General features: G+C 47.3%; 5 protein-coding genes and 1 long non-coding RNA gene across 7 annotated transcripts in view; 4 read left to right on the plus strand and 2 right to left on the minus strand.

Annotated features, from left to right (window-relative positions):
* INTS10 (integrator complex subunit 10) overlaps window positions 1-5,476 on the plus strand; it is a 27,414-nt gene extending 21,938 nt beyond the window's left edge. The window contains exon 19 of the transcript XR_011808941.1: window positions 784-5,476. The gene's annotated coding sequence lies outside the window, so the exon portion shown is untranslated. The remainder of the gene's footprint in view (window positions 1-783) is intronic.
* Window positions 1-9,970, minus strand: part of HGSNAT (heparan-alpha-glucosaminide N-acetyltransferase) — an 11,134-nt gene extending 1,164 nt beyond the window's left edge. Inside the window, exons 1-16 of the mRNA XM_027456126.3 lie at window positions 9,734-9,970; window positions 9,518-9,654; window positions 8,982-9,103; window positions 8,010-8,079; window positions 7,384-7,453; window positions 6,177-6,283; window positions 5,648-5,724; window positions 5,010-5,040; window positions 3,947-4,107; window positions 3,314-3,429; window positions 2,504-2,625; window positions 2,093-2,219; window positions 1,857-1,943; window positions 1,340-1,417; window positions 1,138-1,208; window positions 896-1,008 (exon numbers count right to left, since the gene is read on the minus strand). Coding sequence (XP_027311927.3) covers window positions 896-1,008; window positions 1,138-1,208; window positions 1,340-1,417; window positions 1,857-1,943; window positions 2,093-2,219; window positions 2,504-2,625; window positions 3,314-3,429; window positions 3,947-4,107; window positions 5,010-5,040; window positions 5,648-5,724; window positions 6,177-6,283; window positions 7,384-7,453; window positions 8,010-8,079; window positions 8,982-9,103; window positions 9,518-9,654; window positions 9,734-9,970 — 1,726 coding nt within the window. The remainder of the gene's footprint in view (window positions 1-895; window positions 1,009-1,137; window positions 1,209-1,339; window positions 1,418-1,856; window positions 1,944-2,092; window positions 2,220-2,503; window positions 2,626-3,313; window positions 3,430-3,946; window positions 4,108-5,009; window positions 5,041-5,647; window positions 5,725-6,176; window positions 6,284-7,383; window positions 7,454-8,009; window positions 8,080-8,981; window positions 9,104-9,517; window positions 9,655-9,733) is intronic.
* A 160-nt stretch (window positions 9,971-10,130) lies between these two features.
* On the plus strand, window positions 10,131-12,798 carry POMK (protein O-mannose kinase). Its single transcript, XM_027456127.3, has 2 exons — window positions 10,131-10,409; window positions 10,962-12,798. The coding sequence occupies exons 1-2, from the start codon at window positions 10,131-10,133 to the stop codon at window positions 11,733-11,735; spliced, it is 1,053 nt and encodes a 350-aa protein (XP_027311928.3). The 3' UTR covers window positions 11,736-12,798.
* On the minus strand, window positions 11,797-18,351 carry LOC119716799 (uncharacterized). 2 transcript variants are annotated; one of them, XR_011808943.1, is made up of 4 exons: window positions 17,006-18,351; window positions 13,112-13,348; window positions 12,819-12,981; window positions 11,797-11,934 (listed from the first exon to the last, which is right to left on the minus strand). It is a non-coding gene; the product is annotated as an uncharacterized lncRNA (long non-coding RNA). The 2 variants fall into 2 exon arrangements; XR_011808942.1 differs by having other exon boundaries at window positions 12,819-13,001.
* Window positions 18,352-18,437: 86 nt separating this feature from the next.
* SMIM19 (small integral membrane protein 19) lies at window positions 18,438-20,829 on the plus strand. The gene is made up of 3 exons (XM_027456131.3): window positions 18,438-18,656; window positions 18,766-18,890; window positions 19,937-20,829. The coding sequence occupies exons 1-3, from the start codon at window positions 18,481-18,483 to the stop codon at window positions 20,005-20,007; spliced, it is 372 nt and encodes a 123-aa protein (XP_027311932.1). The 5' UTR covers window positions 18,438-18,480; the 3' UTR covers window positions 20,008-20,829.
* A 206-nt stretch (window positions 20,830-21,035) lies between these two features.
* Window positions 21,036-22,728, plus strand: part of SLC20A2 (solute carrier family 20 member 2) — a 55,379-nt gene continuing 53,686 nt past the window's right edge. Inside the window, exon 1 of the mRNA XM_027456129.3 lies at window positions 21,036-21,189. The gene's annotated coding sequence lies outside the window, so the exon portion shown is untranslated. The remainder of the gene's footprint in view (window positions 21,190-22,728) is intronic.

Genomic DNA, 22,728 nt, shown 5'->3' on the forward strand with positions numbered 1-22,728 from the left:
CTCACAACAACTCTGCTCCTTGCCCCGAGGGTGCTATGTATGCGTGTTTGCTTTCAAACACAGCCTGAGGGGTTCAGCCCTCCAAAAGGGTATTGAAAAGGAACATAGATAACCTATATCCTAAATTGAAAATATAACCAGATTAGAGCTCCTGCAATTTTATTGACAAGAATAATCAGTTTTTGTCTTCAGCGTGGTTGAGTGACAACCTATTTGGTGAGATCTATTGCCTTTACAAACAAATGCTGACTGCTCTTCAGGGCTCTGGGATTTCTGGTAGGAGACATGATACTGTGCCATCACCCTACTCATTTTCCTGTCCAGATACCGAAGCTGCAGAAAGGTTCCCTCTGCTGTGGGTTCACATTCTGTCCCCTCACATGTTTGTCACGAGCCTAGTGTGGTCAAAGCCACAATGGGATGCTTTGGGAGACCAGCTTATCTAAAAACGCAGAGACAGGACCTACGCGGCTGCCCAGGGGATTTCGTCTTCCAGATCTTCAGAAGTGGTATTGCTCTGCTGACAGGCCTCTGACTTTCCCACTAGGTTAGCTAAGTCTCAGCAGTCCTGTCCAAACCAACTGAGCCAGCTGTGGTATTTTTCTTGGTGCTGGGCAGCTGTTCCCTGGGACCTGAACTTGAGACCAAACTTAGAATAGTCATTTGGCAAGAGCAGCTTCCAGCCCTTGTTTAAACACTGGCAGTTCATCCCTCAAATTTCTTGCCTGGTCTCCAATTCTATGCAAAAATTTGTCTCAACTTAATAATTTTGGCCTCCTTCAGGGTACCTCATTCAAAATCCCAACTCCTTTAAGACAAAGGAAGTACACAAAACGTAACAGGATAGTTCAGAGAGAAGAGGAAGAAATGTGTTTCCTGCTGTGATTTTACTGACCTGGGTAGAAAAACGGAGCACCTGACCACAGTCTCTTGACATCCACAAGGTAATATATCAGTAATAAGAGGATGAAGGCAAAGCAGCTCATTGTTGTCACATACGATGTAGACCTACATGCATTTTCAGTAGAAAGGTTAGAGAATTACGTGATGCTTATAGTTCGCAATATAAGAAAGGAAAAACTTTCTCCTAGGTAAAATAACACTTTAACAAAGTTATACTAAAAGCTCTTTGCTTACCATAAGTTCTTGTTTATGGGAATAAATCCTTCTTCTTTAGAACATTTGGTCAAGATAGCAGAAATAATTCCCTAGAATAGAAAGTTGCTGAAGTTTATATAACAGCTGCAACATATTTCAGAAATTGTGTTGAATAAAAGTACGTCTATTAGAGAGCTATCCAGTGATACTTAGACTGTGCTAAGTGAAATATCTGACTTACCATTACTATGCTCCATATCAAGAACCGACTCAGAATCTGTTTGTGCTGGTCTCTGTAGGACAAGATAATTTTTCCTGCCTAATATTAACAGAATACAAAAAATGAATTAAGTCCTGTAAATGTAACTACATGTTGAGAGCCATGTGTATCTGCCACTAGCTACCTGGGCTAAGGCAAGGAACACCAGTAGGGTTTACAACAGCCAAGGGTCTGAAAAGCTCAGAAGGGAAACTCTGCAAAGAATCTACACAGATGGGGGAAAGACCTAACTCCAACCCACCAAGCAGAGGTGCACTTGGTCTCCCTTCCCTGCTGTGTTCCCTACAATAGGGAAGAACGGGATGAGCAGCTTTGTTAGGTTAACACAGGGTAGCTCTCACCTTGGGCTAAGTTGGCCTGAGAGCACTGCTCCGAAAAAGGTTTAATTAGAGCCAGTGTCAGCCATAAATAAACCACGTTGCCTCCCCACTTCCAAGATTCCTTCAAGTCAAGACACAGCCAGAAATAAAAGAGGTACCTGCAGTCCCAGAAACGCCATAAGAATGGTATTTATGGTCCCCAGGATCCCTTCTGGATCATATGGCATTGTTGTTTGGTAGAGCACCTTGAAGAGAGAACAGTTACTTACTAGAGCACACCCAAGCGACCCGTCTCCTTTCTTTGCCACCCCCCTCCACAGCACGCTTGTCTTTCCTAACAAGCCTCTCCTGACAGCTGCACTTGGTGGTAGCCTGCAAACCCAAAGCTACTTACACTAGAAGAGGGATGCTGATATATATGGTTTTCTCCAAGAATCAGATGATCAATGTAACCAGCTGCTCCTCCAGTGCAGTTAGGATAGTTTCCAAAATCTCCGATGCCCCCAGGACCAAGATAGCCCCTGGGACAGAGACAAAGAGGTTATGGCACTAAGTGTTGGCACTCTCCACCTGAATTGCAGCTGACCACCAGCCCAGCACCGTAAATCCTAGATGTTTTCCCTGGCCAGAGGCACACACGTACTTCAGTACCAAAGAAAGCTTTTTAATATGATAAACGCTTCCCTTGAGCCTGCTGCCCTAAAAGCTTTCCTCTTTGTCCTGTCCCTATGACTAAGAAAATATGTTTTCCTCCTGCCAGCTAGAAAATAATCTGATACCCCAGAGAAAGTAGTCTGAGTCTTACCTGGGACAGCCTGGCACAGGTAACAAAAAGGTCAGGCAGAGCCAAATCACTTCTAACATTAGAATGAAAATCCACTGGGGCCAGTAGGGTAGAATATCCTGCAGAGCAGGACATGACATCTCCTGCATGAGACGAAGGGAAGGGGGAACATTAACTGGCAAATAAGAAAGATGCCTTTGGGGACATCCTGTACTTCCTGACAGGCAGTTCCCCAGATACAAGAGGGAGCTGTTGTTGTTGCAGAGCTGGATTCTGCCAATGGACCTTTCATTTTCATAAATGATTTCCAGACACTTAGTTATTTGGGGGGGAACAAACCAAAACAAAAGCCCACAATGTTTTTCAGCTTGGAAAATGTCGAAAGGAATTTTGATTCATGAGCAGAACAAAAGCCTTTTGGGAAAACAGACTCCAGAAAAGCCAAAAAACAGTATTACTTTCCCCTGCTGTGAAAAACCACTGCCAAAATTAACTGGACAAAACACAGGCCACAGGACTCAGCAAAGAGATGCCTGTCCCTCAGGTCCCTTGGCAATGGAAAGTCATCAAGAGTGCCTGGGAGTGCCTGCTTCTAAGCACCATCAGAATGGATCAGTGAAATCCTCAAATAAAGCAAAATTAGATGTAATAAAATGCAGAGTGGGACACTGAAGGGTGCACGCTCCCTGAGGTTTTCACCAAGCCATGCCGTGCAATGCATCAGAGATGTTACATTTTCTGTTTCTCGTGTGTTCTTTGTACCTGAACGAGAAAAAAAGCTTCCAAACACTTTGGATCCAGTATCATTTGTCACCTCCCCCTGTGACTCACCAAGGTCCCACTGTCAGCCCCAGCTCTTGTAAACAGGAGTTCAAGAGCAGCAACCACCAGGTACGTCAGACCCAGCCGCTGCAGCACTCCAGGGATGCGCAGATTTTCCCAGGACACTGGAAAACATGCATGCAACATGAAAGAGGGGCAGACACAGGCTCTAATGTAAATATTTGTATCCTCAAAACTAAGTTACCCTTCCCCAGGCAGAGCTGAGAGCCACGGTGCCCACAGGTAGGTGGAACACCTCCGCTCTGCCACCCCATTTTCTGTAAAGTATAACCCTAGGAAAGTCAACACTACGATGACAAACTGCCCAGCACAGGGATCAAGAGATCCGAGATCCTGAGAAAATGGTGTCAGTCTCTTACAGCATGAGATGACTTTCACAAACCCTATTTTAGTTTAACATTTTTAAAAGCATAACAGAGAAGCAAACTGGCCTGTGTTAGATGATCAGATACTTCTGACAGTAAAACCTGATGGGAAAAATCAGCAATGCAGAACTGAACAGCACTCTGCAGGACATCACTGAACTGTCCTTGTTCTGATGGTCAGTACAGCAAGGCTGTGTTTTCTCATCAGCCTGGCCCTACAGTTGTGGAAAATGGGAAGAGAGCAAGTTGCACTCACGTGGCCCAAGGCAGTAATTGGGATTCACAACTATGACTCCCAGCAGGATCAGCAGAAAGCTCCTCCAGAGGATTTTCCCAAGCACCTTCTGCTTGGAACTTCCCCACCTCAGCATGGAGCTCAGTGACAGCGATATCGACGTGCCCATAATGAACACAAACCTAGAGAAGAGAGCAGGTGGGAAATGGAGCAGGGAAATAATCTCACATGTACAGCAGCAAATGCTAACACTCTCTAATGGAGTAGCTCACATTGGCCCAACAGACATTTGTGTGCCCTGAGTGAAACTGGACAAATCCATCTCTGCTGATTGCGAGGAATTTCTAGACAACAGAGCTTGCACAAAGGGGCCTTTCCATCTCCTTCACTGCCCAGCTGGGACAAAAAAAGTTCAGGAAAGCAATGACCTTTCTGCAGCAATGTATACACCACCAAAATATTACGTGACCTAAAATCAAATTAGCATCTTCAGAGGAGTAAAGCACAAGCTGCAAAATTATGATTTGAATTTAGAACTGACCTGCTCCTCCTCTCTAGCTTAGGCACACAGCCCCAGTCCAGCTCCCATCTCCAAGAATAACAACAACCACTGTGTATTTTAGAGAAGCATGCTAGGGGCAGATGGGATAATTGCTCCCCAGTGGAATCATTATCTAGTTATAGATAGATTAGCTTAATCCAAAATTCCCTTGACTGTTTTATCCCCGGATACACTTATTATCCATATTCATCATCAGTCCAAGCTTTGAATGTTGCCAGATTAACAGCCTTCAACACAGCAGCGTGGCAGTGGGCTCCATGGCAATACTGCACTTCCACTGGCAGCACAACCTCAGGCTTCCCACTGCCACTGCATGGGGAAAGAAAGGAGGATGTGGGGCAGCCAAAGGCTCTTCTACTGGTTCATAAAGACCCTGCTGTCATCAGGAGGGGCTAGTTCCCATCAGCTGCTAAACGCAAATTCACTCCTCCAACTCCATTTCCACATGGAGGCAAGGTGCATGCAATGTTCCCTTTACAACCCTTAACATCACTTGACATACTATTCTTCAGGAAGACCTACCATGGAAAAACCAGATCTGCCACTGTTAATCCTACAAAGAAATAAGAAGGAACACATTATTTACCTCAAACCTTCCCTAAATTTTAACAGCATTATTGTCGAGTTTCCAGAGGAATGGCTGGCTGCTTGCAGTTATTTCATACCCCGGTATCTAAACACTTTATAAGCAAAACTTACAAAGAGCTAATTATCTTGCTTCAATGCTTTTACTGTTCTCCAAAAGTAGGGTCAGAACTGTGTCTCAGGAAAGGTTTCGGGGATGGGATCCCTGCTATTCTCCACTAGAGCAACACACTACCTGACCCCTTCCCATCAGCTTGCCAAGCACAGCATGATATGTGCAGAGCATCAAGCACCGTGGGCTTGGCCACAGTACCAGACTGTTTAATGACTGTAGTTCTTAAAAATAAAAGGTAATGATATGAAACTATCAAAAATTAAAAGGTTACAAACAGATTGTGATTTGATATTATCCCGTCACTGTGTGTGTTGCTTCTCCCTGATGATCAGATACTGTGTTCATGCAACTTGGCAGAGCATCCTAGTCTTCAACTAAGCAACATCACATTGCAGCAGGTAACCGTATCTAGATATTGCTATAGCTAAAACACGAGTTAACTGCCTCCGTTGTACTTTACCATTCCAGCTCTCATGTTTGAAGAACCAGTATTTTCCTCCTCCATAGTTCACAAACACCATAATTATAAGAGAGAGCCTAAAAAGACAACAAAGTATCATGTTGATTAAATACATATGTATGAACACACAGCTAATGCTTACCCCATTAAAACATTTCTGACTGTGATATCTGGTTTATTTTATTTTTAAAGCAAGATTATGTACAAGGCTTCCAGCTTTGCTGAGCAGGAAGCAGCATTTCAGTCATGGGTTGTGGTGAACCAAAGTTAGCTCCTTCACACAGTGCTTTCACACAAAGTATGTTGTTCTCTTCCACCCTGAACCATAACTTCAATGTTTCCTCAAACTAGATCAAAGGCAAAGTGTTTCAGAAAGCCTAAGAATTAAAACCTTGATTATCTTCTGAGTAAGACAGATGTGCTTGATCTGTCTGTCGCTCTGCTGTGTATTTCCATACACTGTCAATCCATCATTGTAAAAATCTAGTTCCCCTTGGAAGAGTTGCTTTAGGGTAAATCTTATGCTCACCCTCGGAACGTGTCCAGGGAACGCAGGCGCTGGCGAGAGGTTGCACTCCACAAACGCGGGGCAGGATCACTGCTAACGGAGTCCGTTGTGTTTGGGGATCCCAGCTCCTACAGGAACAAACCAGACACATGAAGGGCAAGTCAGCAGCTGCCTTTGGAACAGGGGTCAGCAAACGCAAACTTCTACATACTGCCTTTGTCTTTGTTGTCCCCATCCTCCTCTTCTTTTTACTCCCCTCTCTGCTATTTCTAACCTCCTAGTGGCTCCCCTGTGTTGCAATACATGTATTTGACAGAAAAATGCAGATGCTCCACACTCCACCTTTGACCAGGGTGGAAATAATAATCCACTGAAAAGAGCCTGTGTTTGAGACTCATGAGAGCTGGGTCCAGTCCAAATCAGCCACAGACTTGCCGGCACTGTGAGTGCTGCTTTACAGCACAGCTAAGCAGATCCAGCTGCTGACTCTCATCAACAGGATCAGTCCCATTCCACTGCATCGGCACTTGTCCGACACTTCAGAGACAAGTTTAGAGAGCTAAACCAGCAGAAAATGAATCCTTTTAAAAGCAGGACTGGCTGCTTTCCAGTCCAGTTCCCTAAACCACTCTGATCAGCTCCAATGACAGCACAAAGAAGCAGACATTGCTGTAACACAGATAATCAGAGGTAAACAACAAGAATTGCTGCAAAGCTCTGCTCCCAGCTCTTTTCACTCCAGGCAGGTTTGGACCTCCTAGATGCGAAGCCCAGACAGCAACAATCCATCTACGTTTTAGTACAAAACATGGCCCACAAAAATGCCAGCTCTAGGGCAGCCAGAGAAATCTTAGGTGTAGCTCCTACCAAAATTCCTGTTGTGCTGCAAGCAAACACAAAAGTTGGTATTCCCTCCCTGCCCTTATATTGCTTGTATCAGATGGGGACAATGTTTTCACTGACACATTTCCTTCAAGGGGACTAAAGAGGGCATAAAGCTGGATGTTCAAGACTTGCAAGAACTCTGTTAGAAATCCATGAAGCTTGTGTGGAAACCCTGCTCAGCACTCTGTTGAAATAAAATTGCCTGTCTGGTACCAGTATAAGACTTGCTAAAGGGAACACACATGCAGGGAGAATGACTGTTAATAAATGAGTCCCCAGATGCCCAGATAGCAAGTGTTACTCGGAGGCAGAAATACTACAGAATGTAAATTTGGTCACTCACAGAATTAATCAGACGATCAGTTTCCCTAGGGTTCAGTTTCTTGTAAACCCAGTTTCTGACTGGATCAATTCTGAAAATTAGTAACAGTTTAAAAGACAAAACAAAACAAAAGGCACTTTACAGTCAATTTCATCTTCATTTCAACTGTTTAGCAGTGCAAATCAAAAGCTGGGACAGCCTTTATTCCTGCTTTCCCAGCTCACATATGTAACACTGATGTGCAACCAGTACCTGTGACCCCAGTTAAATCCAGTTACCTGACGACACTGCCACAAGCTCAGGTTTGGGACCGTTATTCTCAGGTTGTTCACAGGCAGGGACAACTCACGTCACTCAGTACGCAGGACCAACAGCTGCATCTGTTATGACGCTTAGATGCCATGGCCTTGTACTGCTGATTCAGGGCTATGCCCAGGAACAAGGCACAGAGGGTGAGGCAGGGTGTGCATCAGCTTACGGCAAATGTCAGCTGCTCTCCAGCAACTGCTCTGCACACGAGGTCGCATGGCTGCAAGACACCTGATCTGCAGGCAAGGACGTCAAAATGCTACCATGCTAGGATGCCTGCTTTTAAATCAGTGGTCCCATTTCACATACAAGGAGGTGTTACAGTGCTGTTCACTTACTTCATAACAAGGCGCCCGGTGATCAGGATAGCAAGGATCCCCATATAGACCAGGAAAGCAAAGAGAATAGCTACATGAAAGAGAGAAGAACACAACTCTGTATCTTGTACAGCACCACCACTCAGCAGCCAGGATTTGGCCAAGTGTGACATAAATGCGACAACCAGCCCAATCCACCCCCATCACGCCACTTTCTCCACACAATACATATCCCCAGCCTGAGACCCAGAGAGAGAAAAACAAAACAGAAACAGGCTAGTGATTAGTGACTGCAAATTTTGGCATAAAAAAGGCTAAATGAATCCACACTGCACCACAAGGCAGTGGTGAGGAAAGAGTTGATGTGCCGTAAGTTCTAATGAAGAAAGTAGGAATTTAGGAACAGCCTCAACGTGAAGAGGACAGGAGAAGGTAATAAACTGAGTTTGCAAGCACAGAGGATTTTTCTTTCCAGTTTGAGAACTGGACAGAAGTATAACCTAATGCAAAGGAAAATGATGGAAAGAGACAAAGGCAAGAGTTCAAAATAGATGTGGAAAAAAAAGATGAACGAAAAAGCAAGACATGAGGTTTAAAATTAAACGCACAACAAGAAGCAGAAATCCAAACACTGTATGGCTTATTTCCCGTTTTGTGAGACAAACAGGACAGAGGGAAGAAGAACCAGGATCCTGTGTACGTTCAAAAGCATGCAGGGAAAGAGGAACTAACAATGAAAACATCTCCCTCTGGACAAATGCCCCCCAATTTTTCTGGGCTAATCCCTGCTTCAAAAAGGTTGTGGTCATGCAGTGTCTTGTGCAAACAGGCCTGACGCTGGCCTTGAGGCTGGGATAAGGAGGCAAGATGCAGAGAGAGGAGAGGAGCAGGCCCATGACACATCTTCAGTAAGGCATTTTTAGGAAGCAGGGTTTTTTTTGCTGGGAGACATGCGGGTTCCAGAATGAGAGGGGAAAGCAGAACGTTACATACGGAGGTAACTGTTGACGGGGCCTTCGTTGATGACTACATCACAAGAAACTGTTTTGGTGCTTGTGCTTAGGGTCTTTATCACCAGGGAGTAATTGCCAAATTCTCCAAAATGATACTGAATCCTGCAACGGATAAAAGAAACAAAAGCTGCTCGGCTATTACCACTACGTGCGGGTGCCGCAGTGGTACATGGGGGGCTGTAAGCCAAGCATCACCCTCCCCTAGCCCAACACATGCTCTTCCCCCTGTGGCATCCATCGCCCATCATCCCAAAACACCAGTCCCTGTGAGCAGAACCAGGCTTTGGCGTAGGCTGGCACCACACACAGAGCTCTGGTTCCTGCTTGTGCCTAGACCCGTTACAGCATGGTGACCGGCTGGCAGAGTGGCTGGGGATGGCCAAACTCCAGGTCTCCACAGCCACGAAAGAGGCGAAGGAGCCGCACCGCTGGAGGCACAAAAACCCCAGCAGCAAACCAAGCCCCACGACGACCCGGAGGCTGGCCGGCGGCGATCCCGGGGGGCTGCGCACATACTTGCAGAGCTCGCTGCCGGCCAGGGAGCCGCTGAGCAGCAGGCTGAGCGGGTGCTGCGTGTCCACCACCACCACCACCGCTTTGCCCGGGCCCCCGTCTCCTCTGGGCGGGAGGACGGCCAGGAGCTGGTAGGCGCACTGCGGAGGAAGGAGAGGGTGAGGAGGCGAAGCGGCGGGCGGGCTGCATGGCGGGCAGCACCCAGCCGTGCCCCCTCACCCTGTGGCAGGCACCGCAGCGGGCGAGCAGGCGGAGGCCCTGCTCGGGCAGCTCGTTGTGGACCAGCAGCAGGGCTTGATCCATCCTGACCCCCGGAGGCCTCCACCGCTCCGCAGCCCCCCAGGCTGAGGAGAAGGAGGAGGCTGCGGGGCCATCCCCATGCGGCTCGGTGCCGCCCGGTGCCAGCAGCAGCGCGCCCAGCGCCGCCGCCACAGCCGCAGCCAGCGCCGCCGCCATTTTGTGGCCACCCTGCGCCGCTCCGCTCCGCTCCGCCCCGGGGCGGCTCCGCCACCGCCACCGCCGCTCCCCGCCCGGCCACCGCCGGCACGGGGAGCCCGGCCGGGCCCGGGGAGCCCCCGGCCGTCGGTTCTGGGTCTCCGATGCAGGAGGCGCGGCCATGGAAAAGAAGCCGCACTCGGCGAAAAGGGAGTCGCCGCCCCGCGAGGCGGCGGCGGCGCTGCTGGTGCTGCTGGTGCTGCTCCTGAACGCCCTGCTCTACCTCTACCTCAGCGAGCTCCGCGGCTCGCCCGGCCGTGCCGAAGCGGAGCCCAGCCTCTGCCCTTTCGGGTACTTCAGGCTGGGTTCGGTGAGAAATTGTTCCCCCTGGCTCTCCTGCGAAGCCATCAATAGGGAAGTCAGGAAGCTCAAGTGTGTTGGTGAGGGAGCCGTGAAAAAGGTGAGTTGGGTCTCGCTTTTCTTCTCTCCTGTGGGTAAACTAGCAAAGGCTTTCCCTGTTAACTAATTTCACTAATTACTGCCCATACTGCTGTATAACTGCCCTCACAGCAGCTAGTTGCTGCAGACCTCCTGAGGCCTATGGCAAGAGGTACCTCGCTCGCACCGAATGACACGCGGCGGGGATGGGCGCAGTGCTCGCGGAGCCTGATGTGGCTGTGGCAGAGCAAGGCTGCCCACCACACCTTGAAATCACGTATGAAAACACTCAATCATTTAATTCATCTGCAGTGCCCATTCCAAAGAAAACCCAGGAAATCATGGTGCATCCATCAGGTGTTGTAATTACAACGTGAGGAAGGGCTTGCTGCGACAGGTACACAGCCAACCTAGAGCTGAAGCTCACGGTGTAACAGTTGGGCATCAGTGTAGGACTTGTGCCAGTGACTGTAGTTGGTAGTTGTGACCATGCAGTCACTAGCAGGCCAGCAGCAGCTGGTGATGGTGTATGAAGTCTCTCCGCATGTCTTACTTGTCTCTTCTGTGTTCTCAGGTCTTTCTTTCTGAGTGGAAGGAAAACAAAGTGGTTCTGTCACAGCTCACCAACACAGAGCTGAAGGAGGACTTTCTCCACGGACTGAAGATGCTGAAAGCACTACAAAGCAGGCACGTTGTCCGTCTGCTTGGCTACTGTGAGAAGCAGTTCACAATCCTCACCGAGTACCATCCTCTAGGCTCCCTGAGGGGCTTGAATGAAACTCTCCACATCCCCAAATACAAGGGCATGAACACCTGGCATCGCAGGCTGATGCTTGCCATAGACTACGTGAGCATCATTCGCTACCTGCACAGCAGCCCTCTGGGCACCTTAGTGATGTGCGATTCGAACGATCTGGACAAGGTGCTCTCTCAGTACCTCCTGACAAGTGACTTTCACGTCCTGGTGAATGATTTGGATGCTCTGCCTCTCGTGAACAAGAGCAGTGGCAGGCTGGTGAAGTGTGGTCATCGTGAGCTGCGGGGCGAGTTTGTAGCTCCCGAGCAGCGGTGGCCCTATGGAGAGGATGTGCCATTCGATGATGACCTCATGCCTCCCTATGATGAGAAAACAGACATCTGGAAAATCCCAGATGTCTCCAATTTTTTCTTGGGCCACGTTGAAGGGAGTGACATTGTGCGACTGCATTTGTTTGACATCCATGCGGCATGTAAGAGGAAGGACCCAGCCAAAAGGCCTTCTGCCCAAGAGATCTTAGACACCTACAGGAAAGTTTTAACTCTGCTGATTCGGGAGGTGGCCATGCCTGGTACTAGGGAAATGTTATAATGAATCATGAGACAAACGGTAGACTGAAGTTGATCTTATTTATTTAGCTTGCCTGAAGGGCAAAACCTCTGTCCTGGAAACTGAGAAGATTAAAAAAAAAAAAAAAAAAAAAAGACTTTGTACTTTTACCTTTTGATTAAAAGTTATCCACCCAATGCTGGAGCCGTGCAAGTTTTCCATTTACATGTTTGATCTATCACTGGAAGAGGAGGAGGGAGAGAAATTAAGTTTCATGAGTATGGGGCAAAATTAGTCTCTGAAGAAACAGAAATTTTCTTTTGTGACATTTACATGAAAACTCTTAATACACACACACACACAAAACATTTTCACAGAAAAAAAGTTATTTAAAAAAGAAATACTGGCCAGGTTAAACTGACTGGCACAGGACTGGGGAGCAGAGACCATGGCGTGCCCCTCTCAAGATCTGTGCTGATTCCAGTGGCTTTGGCCCATGTCTTATCCACAAAGCCCTCACTCACTTCCCTATGGAGTAAAAGCAGTGGTCACTCAAAAATGAGTACCTCAGTTCACTTAGATTTTGGTGAACCCTGATGCCAGATTCCCAACCACTGTGCCCAGCCTCCCTGCTGGATGGGGAATAAGGCTGCTCTTAGAGAGATTGTTCCGTGGGCCCCATGCCCCACTAAACGGCATGTCACTATTTTGTAAGCAAGCAGATGATGCAGATCCCGCAGATACTGCTTAAAGATGCATTGCCCTGATTTTCAAGCATTTGCCCTCATAGTGTTCTCAGCCAGGCCCTCTGGATACAAAACTGTAACACGGGAGTCTCTGGGTCTTTTTTAATTAATTTTTTAATCTGAACTCTGTTCAGCAGAAAAAAAAAAAAAAAAGCTAGGTTTTGTTTGTTTTGTTCAGTGAGTTTAGGAGAAAGCTTCTGGTACTAGTATGGATGTTACAGCCTGGTACCAACAGCTGGAGAAGGAGAATCACGCTGCCTTAATCCAGCAGTAGGCCCTGTTTGGTGGGACTGGGATTTAGCTGTTCTCTTGGTGAAAAAACAATCAAACAAAACACAACAAAACAAAACAAAACAAAAGGAGAATTACCATTACACACCTGAGGACTTTCTGTTCTGTGGACAAGGTCTCTGAAAGATGTTAGGGCCTGAGACAACTTTCCTGTTGTCAACTTGAGAGGTGATTTGTAAGCAGAGAAGTACACTGTCCTTTCTGCCGAGGAGTTTGTTTCCGTTCTTTGCCATGCTGATATTCCTCTTCATCTAAACAAGCAAAGTTGTAACTGCCCAGGGAAAACAGTTTTTATACATTGTGTTCAAATGCATGTGTTCTACTGCTACCACAATTTTACTGTAAATAGGGAAACTGCCCTGCAAATTACAAAATTCATACCTGATGCCAAATAATGCCAGCAGGAATCCTTCAAAGGCATTGTTGCTTTCCTTTCCCAGTGGGCAGTCTATTTTCTTAAATTAGCTGATTTTGCCATTTTCCAGCTGTGCAGTCCTAGCCAGCAGACCTCTTCCTGGTGGTTTTCCTGCTCCAGTTGTCAGGAATCAAAGCTCAGAAGTTGCAGTCTCCAAAAACTTTGGATGCTTCATGTTTGTGTTGGACTTTGACTCAAAACACCTTAAAAAAAATGAGGAGAAAAGAATGCTGTCTCTGCTGTAATTATATCATCCATCCCGTGAGTTATTAATAGGGTTAATCAAGTTTCTACAGTTCCAGCCTGAAACCAGGATGTGCAACAATTGGAAAAGCATCCTATTACAGGTCCTTGAAGCCAGGGATCAAACTTTGAAGGGAAAAGGGTCAGATCCTTTGCATGTCCCCAGAAGCATCGTTACCTCTAGTAAGCCATTATGTGTACTTGAAAGAAAAATCGGCACCTGATGGCTGGGAAGTAAATATGCTGTCTGTCTTTTATGGCAGTTGCAAGGCCAGACAAGAAGAACCTGCCAGGCTTCTTATGCTGGTCTCTCAGTTAAGCTTCTGCTTGGATTCTTGCTTTTCTGTTGCGCCTCGCAAGCAGCCTTATTAATTTCCCAGAGTGAACAATAAATGGTAACAAATTCTCGTTCTGAATAATTATCTTGCCTTGGAGATAAGGTAAGATAACCCCTTGCCTGGGTGAAATAGTTACAAATTAAAAAAAAATGATGTTGCTCTAAACATTCACCCTTAGCATTGGGTCCTCCACATCTCTTCACATTTCCTTCTACTCAGCTTGTGTGTTGTACTTCAGCAAGAATAAATTACATTTTTCTGAACACAGCATTATGAAAACTAGGATTTTGTTTCAGGGATGTCGTTTCTGTCTACGGGGGAACACTAGATGGCAGCACGAAGGTCAGCTTAGCTCGACTTAGCGGCTGCAGTCTCTCATGCCCAAAGATAGCCAGGATCTGGCCTTGGAGCCAGCCCTTTGCTAGCATATTTCAATATTCCCCTGAAAGAAGGCATTGTGTTGTTTGCATTTTCAAGCCCGTAGTACCAAGGCAGATGTAAGGGCTGTCAGAAGAGCCACCCCACATGAAGGGGCCACCTCCCCTTCTTGCGTAAATTACCATCCTTTTTAATCACAGCCTGGTCCAGCCTCAACCGAGGTTGAGTGTCACCTCCTTCTACCCTTTCAGTAAAATCAGAGGAGTTTGAAGGCTCTTCTGCTTTCTCTTCTTCCCATTGAACCCCTTCCACTATCTCAAGATATCACAAACCCCGTTCTTCCCTCGTTTCCAGCTCCTTTTCCCTTAACTGGAGTCTAGGCAAAGGTTCGTGGAAAGGGAAGAAGAAGCAGGACAGCCCTACATGCAGTTGCCTCCCCTCTGCCTAATTCTCTCTTCTGGCCGTTCCAGTTTTCACCATCAGTGACAGCCTTGGCAAACATCTGGGGGCTTTTCTGCCTCGGTACAAGCAGCTGTTTTATGTCTGGTGGGCAATGCCCCCTCTTCCACCCCCAGAACACATCCTGCCCAGCCCAGCCAGCCGGAGAGACAACCAGAGCAGAAGCTGTCTCCCTGACTTAAGAAATAGCACCTGGGTCTCAGCTGGAAACCTGCTGGCTTCCCAGATGGGGCACTGCTGTGCCAGCAGCAGAGGAGTCAGGTAGAGCGTGTTTTGTTTTATTTTGTTTTTCCAAACTGCTTGCTAGCAGCAGGCTCCTTGGTAGCTGAAGTTGGATGTAGTCTGTTTCAATTTGTGTGATGCAAGTTTCAGGTCACATCCTAAAAACAGTCCTATAATCCTAAATCCAGGTGAGCAGCCTTTACAGCAACTCATCTGCATGTTCAACACCATCAGATGTAGACAATATTGTATGTAGATCCACACCAGCTGCTATTGAGGTCTGGGTACATGCTGAAGACATGAAGTGGGCACATCTTTATTTAATTGACCAAAGCCTTTTTTTTTTTTTTTTTTTTGAGGGATACTTTCAAAATCCATGCTACTCTGCTACTCTGTATTTAATGCAGTGGTAACTATTAAATGTATCAGAAGTTTAGAATACCACACCAACTTTTTGAAATTCTATCACAATGCTAAACCAATGTTTTCCTTTGGTGCCACATAAACAAAATATCAGATCATTATCTCTGTGAAACAGAGGCAGTGTTGTTCACAAAATATAATTGTGAGATATTTGGCAGAACTTGCAACTGTAAACTGATTCTATCATTATGACTGTAATGTCTTACCAATAGTTGAGAGACCCTGGGAACAAGAAAAAAGTGGTTCTCAAGTTCTTCTAGCATGATATAATGCATATATTTGTAGAGTTCAACCAAATAAATTATATGGTAGATGGTACTTTTTAAAAAGAAAAAGGATTTTATGGTTTTATTTTAATTGAAATACTGTATACTTGAGATGACCACATGATTTCCAATAATTGCCAGTCTGTGTTCTGAAGTCTATAATCCAGTATTTATCAGGATTAAATGGTGAATATATTTACATTACAATGATATTTATGTCTCAGCAATTTCTGATTCTGTTTAGCCCAGGGTAACTCAAAATCCATTAAAAATTATATATTTTTTATATACAGACACACTCAGATTCCTTGGCCATAATTTTGAAAAGAAAGCTTTCTGTTTCCAGCATCCACATTTTGTATAGGAAGTAACTGGATTTTCAAAGCTGTCAAATGTTCAGCAGCTTTCAGTCAAATCTATAGTAGTTGGTAAATGCTAAGGACTTTCAGAAAGTGAATTCTTTCCCTGTAGAGTTGGAAGATTTTTCAGCAATTCTCTCAGTGTTTCTATGGGACTATGGATAGATTTCTCCATGGAATGATCAAAGTTCCCACTTTTGAAAAAGCAGGGATTTAAAAAAAATTAAATCACGCAGCTATCCATTTTTTTTTTTTTTTCCCCTGAGAGCTGGTTTCTGTGAGAGATTGTATAGTTTCACTATAGCTGAAAGGTATATTTGGTACTGTGCAATGCTAATAACCAAGCCGCTGAGCTTAGGTCCCCACTGGCTAAATTTTGTCAGAACAGCTTGTGACATGCCATTTATTATTATTATTATTATTATTATTATTATTATTATTATTATTATTATTTGTTTGGTGCCGACATGCTTTGATCACAGGCCAGGATGCTGGAGGCCAAAGGCTACACAGGCATAGCAAAAATTACAGTCTGCTCTCTAAAAGCTTTAGAATAAGAAACAGAAAACAACTAATGTCCTCCTCTTGTATTAGCAGCATACCCCAGGATTGGCTATTCCATCCCACCTCATCCAAACTACAAATAAACTACATAATCTACAAGGACAGGTCACATCTGGAACACGACTACAACTACAAGACCTGACTTTGCTCTGACCAAATTCGACAGCAGCTTATGCTCCAATTTCCGAAGGTGCTCAGGAACCTAAGTCTAAAAGAAAAGCCCAGGCTACAAAAGGAAAGGACAACGTACCAAGGAAAGCTAACCTAGCTTTGGAGTCTACCAGCTTTGGATTTTGAGCCAGATTCCTAAAGAAAGTCATACTGAAGGCCTATACACCCAAAAATCCTATTGCAGAAGGCCAGCAAGTGAGAGATCACTCCTTGCTCTCAAGTTTGCAAAGCTGTTATACTCACCACAGCAGCATTGTGTTCCACAACCTAACCCCGTCCTACACAACCTAACCCCGTCCTACCCACAGCTTAACATTTGCTAACTTCAGAGGGATATGTGGGGGAAGAAAGTCTCTCTGTCTCTCTTCTAGGTTAGGGGTGGGTGGATTATCTGAGCTTTAAGTTGAGCGTTTAATTAACTCAAAGAAAGCAAGCACCTGCTGAGTGACCCAGAGTCTGTTCCTATGTGCTGGAGGAAAACCCTGAGAGCTGAAGTGATGTTTTGCGGATACAGGCCTTGGTTTCATCAAGAAGGAACCTGGGTGCTGAGTCCTGGGGTGTCCAGGGTGAAGCTGCAGGATTAACACAAAGAGTACCTTAAAATAGAGCTTAAATGTACCTTCTCTACACCCAGTACAAGGAAGCCTGATTGGAAGTGAGGTGTACAGGTAGTAGTGAAACATAAAGAAGATCCATGCTATTTCTTTGCACTTTGCCAGGCCTGTGAACCAAAAAGTTAAACATACTAAAAAAAATGAACAAAGAACCTCAGCTTTGTGAGAAACCGCTTAAAATCCCTGTGAAATCGGGCTTAGTTTACTGTTTTGAGTCATATTTCGTAACTAAAGGCTCCTTTTCTTAGTGGTTTCCACAGTTCTGTGCGCGGGTGCCATCCCCATTTAATGACCTAGAATTATGTCTAATTGATGTTCTTCATCTCTCCTTTCCCACTCCATGGGGGGCAAGAAACTTTTCTCATGATAACAGTGACTTAGCCTTTTATTTTTGGATGTTCTCATCTCCTATCCCTTTACATCCTGACCTGGAGCCCCTTGGTATCAATCTGTCTCATAGCACAGAAGCTGGGTGACTTGGCACGTCTTGCATTCAGAAAGCAGGTACCCAAAGGACGAAGTTCTCCCCACCCGGTCAGACTTTGGTATAGCAGATCCCATCCTGGTGAGGTGTCTATATCCCCTCCTCCAAGCCGTATGGGACCAGAGGTAGTTCCTGGGCACAAAGCGGACTCATCCTGAACGTTTGAAATAGGATAGGTGCCATCATGCCCTCAAAAGTACTCATGTCAGCACCAAAATAGTTGTGGTATCTGAAGATATGGTGAAAGGAAGTATCAGGACCAGAGATAGATATGAAGCAGCACAGAGAAGGGACAGCACACTTAGCCGAACATGGCTCGAATGTGCCACATGAAGCAGCACAAAGAAAACGAGTGTGTGCGAGTGTTAGGACATCCTCTGCCTGCCTAGTTAATCCACATCTCAGTAAGCGCTTCAGGTGACTTTTCAAATTTCTGCACCAAAATGGTCTCTCTGCTCCTGTTTTTTTTGCCAAAGTGTAATCAGGTAGTTGTGCCTTCTTGGCATTAGGCGCCTATAGAGCAGAGAGTAAGCTCTCTTTCTCCAGCAGCCGCACAGCCAGCAGCTCCCACTTTGGCAGGGAGAATAAATAAATCAATAAAAAATCTGAAAAGCGCTATGGCACTTTGGCAACCCAAGCTATGACAGAAGTGCAAGCACTCGACGAAGACCGTTCATGGAGGGGGGGGGGGGGGGGGGGGGGCGACACCGCCATGAGGCAGCACACGCCCCCCCCCCAAGATGGCGGCCCGACGTCATTTTGCACCGCCCGCGCACCGCCCCCAGCGGCCGGGCTCCCCCCGCCCGCCTCCCTCATGGCGGCGGCTGTGGCGGCGGGGGCCGGGGGGGCGGGAGGCGGTGGCGGCGCCTCAGCGGCGCTGGGCGAGAGCGGCGCCATCGACTACTCGGTGCACGAAGCCTGGAACGAGGCCACCAACGTGTACCTGCTGGTGGTGCTGGCCAGCCTCGCCCTCCTCGTCTACGCGCGGCGGTGAGGGGGGAGAAAAAAAAAAAGGGAAAAAAAAATGGAAAAAAAGGGGAGGGGGGGGGAGGGAGGGAGTGCGTGGCGACCCCACGCGTGACCGTGCCTTGCCCCGCAGGAACAAGAGGAGGATCCTGCGCATCTTCACGCTGCCACCTGCCGCGGAGACGCCGCCCGAGCCCAACTTCTACGACAGCATGAAGAAGATCCGCCTGCGGCAGCAGCTGGAGATGTACTCCATCGGTGAGGGTGCTGTAGGGCCAAGGGTGGGTCCCGTGTGGGGTGGCCCCGAGCCCGTGTCCTCGAGTGGTGGCACCCGTCCCCTGCACGGGTGTCCTGCGGGAGCACGGCACCGGGCTGAGGTGTGAGGGAGGACAGAGTGGGGGAGCAGTTGTCAAAACGCAGCTGGGCTTGACAGTAAAAAATCCTAAGGTGGATGTGGCCAAAAAGCGGACGTAACTGTAAAACTGCTGAGCACTGTGTGGGGAATAGAGTATTTTAACTTCACATGCTGAAAATAAGTGAGAATTTTACCATACCACCAAGTGCCGCCATTCCCATCTTGCTGGATGTCAGGATGGAGATGGGAAGGAGTGCTGTGGGTCTGGTATTCCACAGGCCTACTTCACAAAAACACCTGTGTGTGCTTCACCTCTGCCAGGTATGCACACCTAGATGGAAAATGGGCAAGAAATATGTAATGAGGTGAAACTGCCTTCTAAACAGAAAGTCTTAAACCAGGCCACTGCATTCTGTGCAAACAAAAAAAGGGCACACTTCCTGCAGAGGAATGAGTGCTTGTTGTTTGTTGTATGTTGCACCACACACAACTCTTTGATCCTCCTCTGCCTTGCTAACTAGATTACTTCTGAAGTAAATGTTAGTATGCGGTTCCTATACTGTGGAGGAGATGAGCGCGGATCTGCTATGTGACTAACGAGTTGTTCAGGCTGCCTGTTGTAGTACTTCTAAAACCATAGGCTTTAATTTTATTTTTTAATGAAAGGATCTGAATGGATTTATTTTTTTTTTGGCCATTAATGTACAGAGATATTGCTGTGACACTACTGCTCAGATCTTCAAAGGGCGCATGCTAAAGGACAAGTTCCTTGTGGTGGCCGAGACCAGGCCTTGTGTACCAAAGCTGCAAAATTATGTTGTCGGATATTAAATCTATTTATTGCTTGTTATCTATATACATGTATGATATGTACTCATGCACATACATAAGTGTATGTACATGTATATGATGAGTGTGATTTGCACTGATCAGTGTTTCTTTTTTTCAGCACGGAAGTACGAACAGCAGCAGCAGCAGCCACCAAAACAGACTGAAAGTGTACAGCTCTCAGTGGAGTGACGCCAAACGTTGTAGGAATTCAGGACTTATTTCCAGCCTTGATAACATGAGTCAGTGTGGAGCTATTTTCAATGCCTCTTAATCAATACACAGCTGAAGGCAAGGGGGAAAAGGAAAGGGGCGGTCCTAAAAGCTTTGCTCTTGGTAGCTTTTCTCTGAGCCCCCTGAAGTGAACTGAATGCCTACTGAAATATTCGGCATGAAAGTAGCAGACACAGGACAGACCTGCTCAGAGAAGCCCCTGAGGGTAGAGAAGTGCCATCTTGTTGATGTTTACTGCCAGCACCTTGGAAATCAGCTCCTGCCGTCTCTGATAACAGCACCCAGGAGGAAGTAAGGCAGGACCTGTCTACCAGGAAACTGTTTGGTTCCTTGATCATGCATTGAATTTGCTGAACGCATTCAGTAAATGTGAGTGAAGATGTTGTGGCCTTACCACCTAACGAGGGCAGAGAGCTTTGATCAGCAGCAGCGGTGCTGGCCGTGGAGCAGGTTGCGATCTCCGCGTTGGTTTGTGCGTAGCATTGTGAGCCCGTCTTTGAGACATTCCCAGAACTAAGCAGTACGCGGTGAGACGCAGGTCTAGAAGACGCTGCAGCAAATACTGTAATGCCACAGCAATGGCAGTTAGGTAAATTTGGTCAAATTGGTTTAAAGAGTAGGATTGTTTATAAAGGTGTGAATGAAAACACTACCAAAAAGCACAGGGTTTATTCAGAAGTGACATCGCGCCCTGTTTCGTTATTTTCCCCCTCATGTAAATCATGAAATCGGTTAACTTAAAGAAACGACTTTTTAATAAAAGCCTCTTAACCACGAAAACCCCTCCAAGGCGTCTGTCTCGTGCTGTCGCTCCTACGCGTTACGGGAACGGGCTGGGGGCGAGCGCCGCACGGCGGAATAAAGCCCATTTCTCCCCCAGAGCCTGCAGCTCCCCTCGCCAAATGGCGGCCCCGGGGGGGTAGGGGAGCAGCCAGCGTCCCCCTACCCGCGGCAGGGCTCATCCCTCCGCGCCCCCTCCCCGGAAACGGTGCCCTCCCCTCAGCGCAACAACCTCACTTCCTGAGGCGGCTTCCGCCTCCGGGCCGCGCCGGCTGCTGCTGGTACTGCTGCTGCTGCTGCTGCTGGTGCTGGCGGTGCTGCCGCTGCTGCTGCTGCTGCTCGGAGGGCGCCCGCCGCGCGGTGAGTGGGGCCGCCCCGCCCTCGCCCCTCCCTCCCCTCCCCTCGGCGGCGAGGCGGGAAGGGGCCGCCTGAGGAGAAAAGCGCGGGGAGGGGGGGGGATGGCGAGGATTTCGGGCGGCCGGGGCTCAGCCGAGGCTCAGCCGAGGCTCAGCCGAGGCTGCTCGAGGCTGCTCGAGGCTGGAGGTCCGCCCGGCCGTCTGTGTGTGTGTGTGTGTGTGTTTAGATGAGGCATAATGAAGGAATTTTTCACTCAGAGGGTGGTGAGGCGCTGGCACAGGCTGCCCAGAGAAGCTGGGGGTGCCCCATCCCTGGAGGTGCCCAACGCCAGGCTGGATGGGGCTTTGGGCAGCCTGGCCTGGGGGGGTCCCTGCCATGGCAGGGGGGTGGCACTACATGATCTTTAAGGCTCCTCCCAACCCAACCCATTCTGTGGTCCTGTGAAGTGCCTCTACTGAAGTTGTGTCCCAGCAGCTCTGCACCCTGTCCTATTGATGGTGTTACCTTCCAGTTTTACAGTACACGTGGGGCAGAAGGTGCAGCCAGGGCGTAACTTTTCGTATTTTACCTCAGAGATGTCTGCGCTGACGTTTACCTGTTAGTTCACAAGGTTGCAGGCAGCACAGAGACAATAGGTTTTTGTATGTGCCAATTTACGGTAGCTAGGCGTGGAGGCGTACACAAGAACATATTCTCAGTCTTTGCTTATTCTCAATTATTAGATATCTTGGATGGGGAAAGCTCATGACCTCTAAAAAAAATTGTGCTAAAGTTATATTTAGTCATGTTTATTCTCAAGAACGCTGTACAGAGGCAAATATTTCTAGCTTACCCAATACTCTTAAAAAAGCTATTACAGTATGTAGATTTAATGGTGTCTGATAGCACAAGGCATGTGAGGGAGGGCTTTCAGATCAGTTAAAACTTAGCATCTGTAAGGTAGTGTAAAAAGGCATTAGCAAGTAGCTGTCAGGTAAATCTCGGATGTTCTTGAGAATCTGACCGCTTTGTTGCTCCCGTGGGAGCTGCTGAACAGTCAGATCTTTGTAAAGGCAGTCTTCAAGCAGAGTTACAACCATGACTCTGTAATCTTATGTGAAAATTATAGTCTTCTGTTAAGTGGTGGAAGAGTCAGCTCTGTGCTCCTCGCTGAAATGCGGCTGGCGAGGTTTTGCACTCAGTGTTGCGAAGAGGATCAAAGCTTTTCAGATAGAGCTTCGTAAATCCAATGACAAGGCTCAAGAGGGTCTTAGGTTTGTATAAATGATGAGCGCAGCTGTGTTTAAGGCTGAAGACATTGCAGACTCTGCAACCTGTGGGCTTTGTACTGAAATACCTTCCACCATGCCACAAACACTTTGAGTTTCAATCCGGTCTGTGTTATGTGCCCGGATAGTAGGAACTGGCCTGTGCCAGCCGGGACCAGTTGAGAGCACAGAATGTAGCAGCTGCTGCGGTAACTCCTGGCCCTAGCAGTTAGAAATTTCAGCAGTGGTGCTCGGGTGCTGCTGAGGATGCCCTCAAACTTCTCTTCTGAAACTG

Source organism: Anas platyrhynchos, chromosome 4, assembly GCF_047663525.1.
Source record: "Anas platyrhynchos isolate ZD024472 breed Pekin duck chromosome 4, IASCAAS_PekinDuck_T2T, whole genome shotgun sequence".
Lineage (NCBI taxonomy): Eukaryota > Metazoa > Chordata > Aves > Anseriformes > Anatidae > Anas > Anas platyrhynchos.

Coding starts and splice junctions, on each gene's coding strand:
- POMK (XM_027456127.3), top strand. CDS start 10,131: ATGGAAAAGAAGCCGCACTCGGCGAAAAGGGAGTCGCCGCCCCGCGAG. Junction 10,410..10,961: donor GTGAGGGAGCCGTGAAAAAG/GTGAGTTGGGTC, acceptor CTGTGTTCTCAG/GTCTTTCTTTCTGAGTGGAA.
- SMIM19 (XM_027456131.3), top strand. CDS start 18,481: ATGGCGGCGGCTGTGGCGGCGGGGGCCGGGGGGGCGGGAGGCGGTGGC. Junction 18,657..18,765: donor CTCCTCGTCTACGCGCGGCG/GTGAGGGGGGAG, acceptor CTTGCCCCGCAG/GAACAAGAGGAGGATCCTGC. Junction 18,891..19,936: donor GCTGGAGATGTACTCCATCG/GTGAGGGTGCTG, acceptor TCTTTTTTTCAG/CACGGAAGTACGAACAGCAG.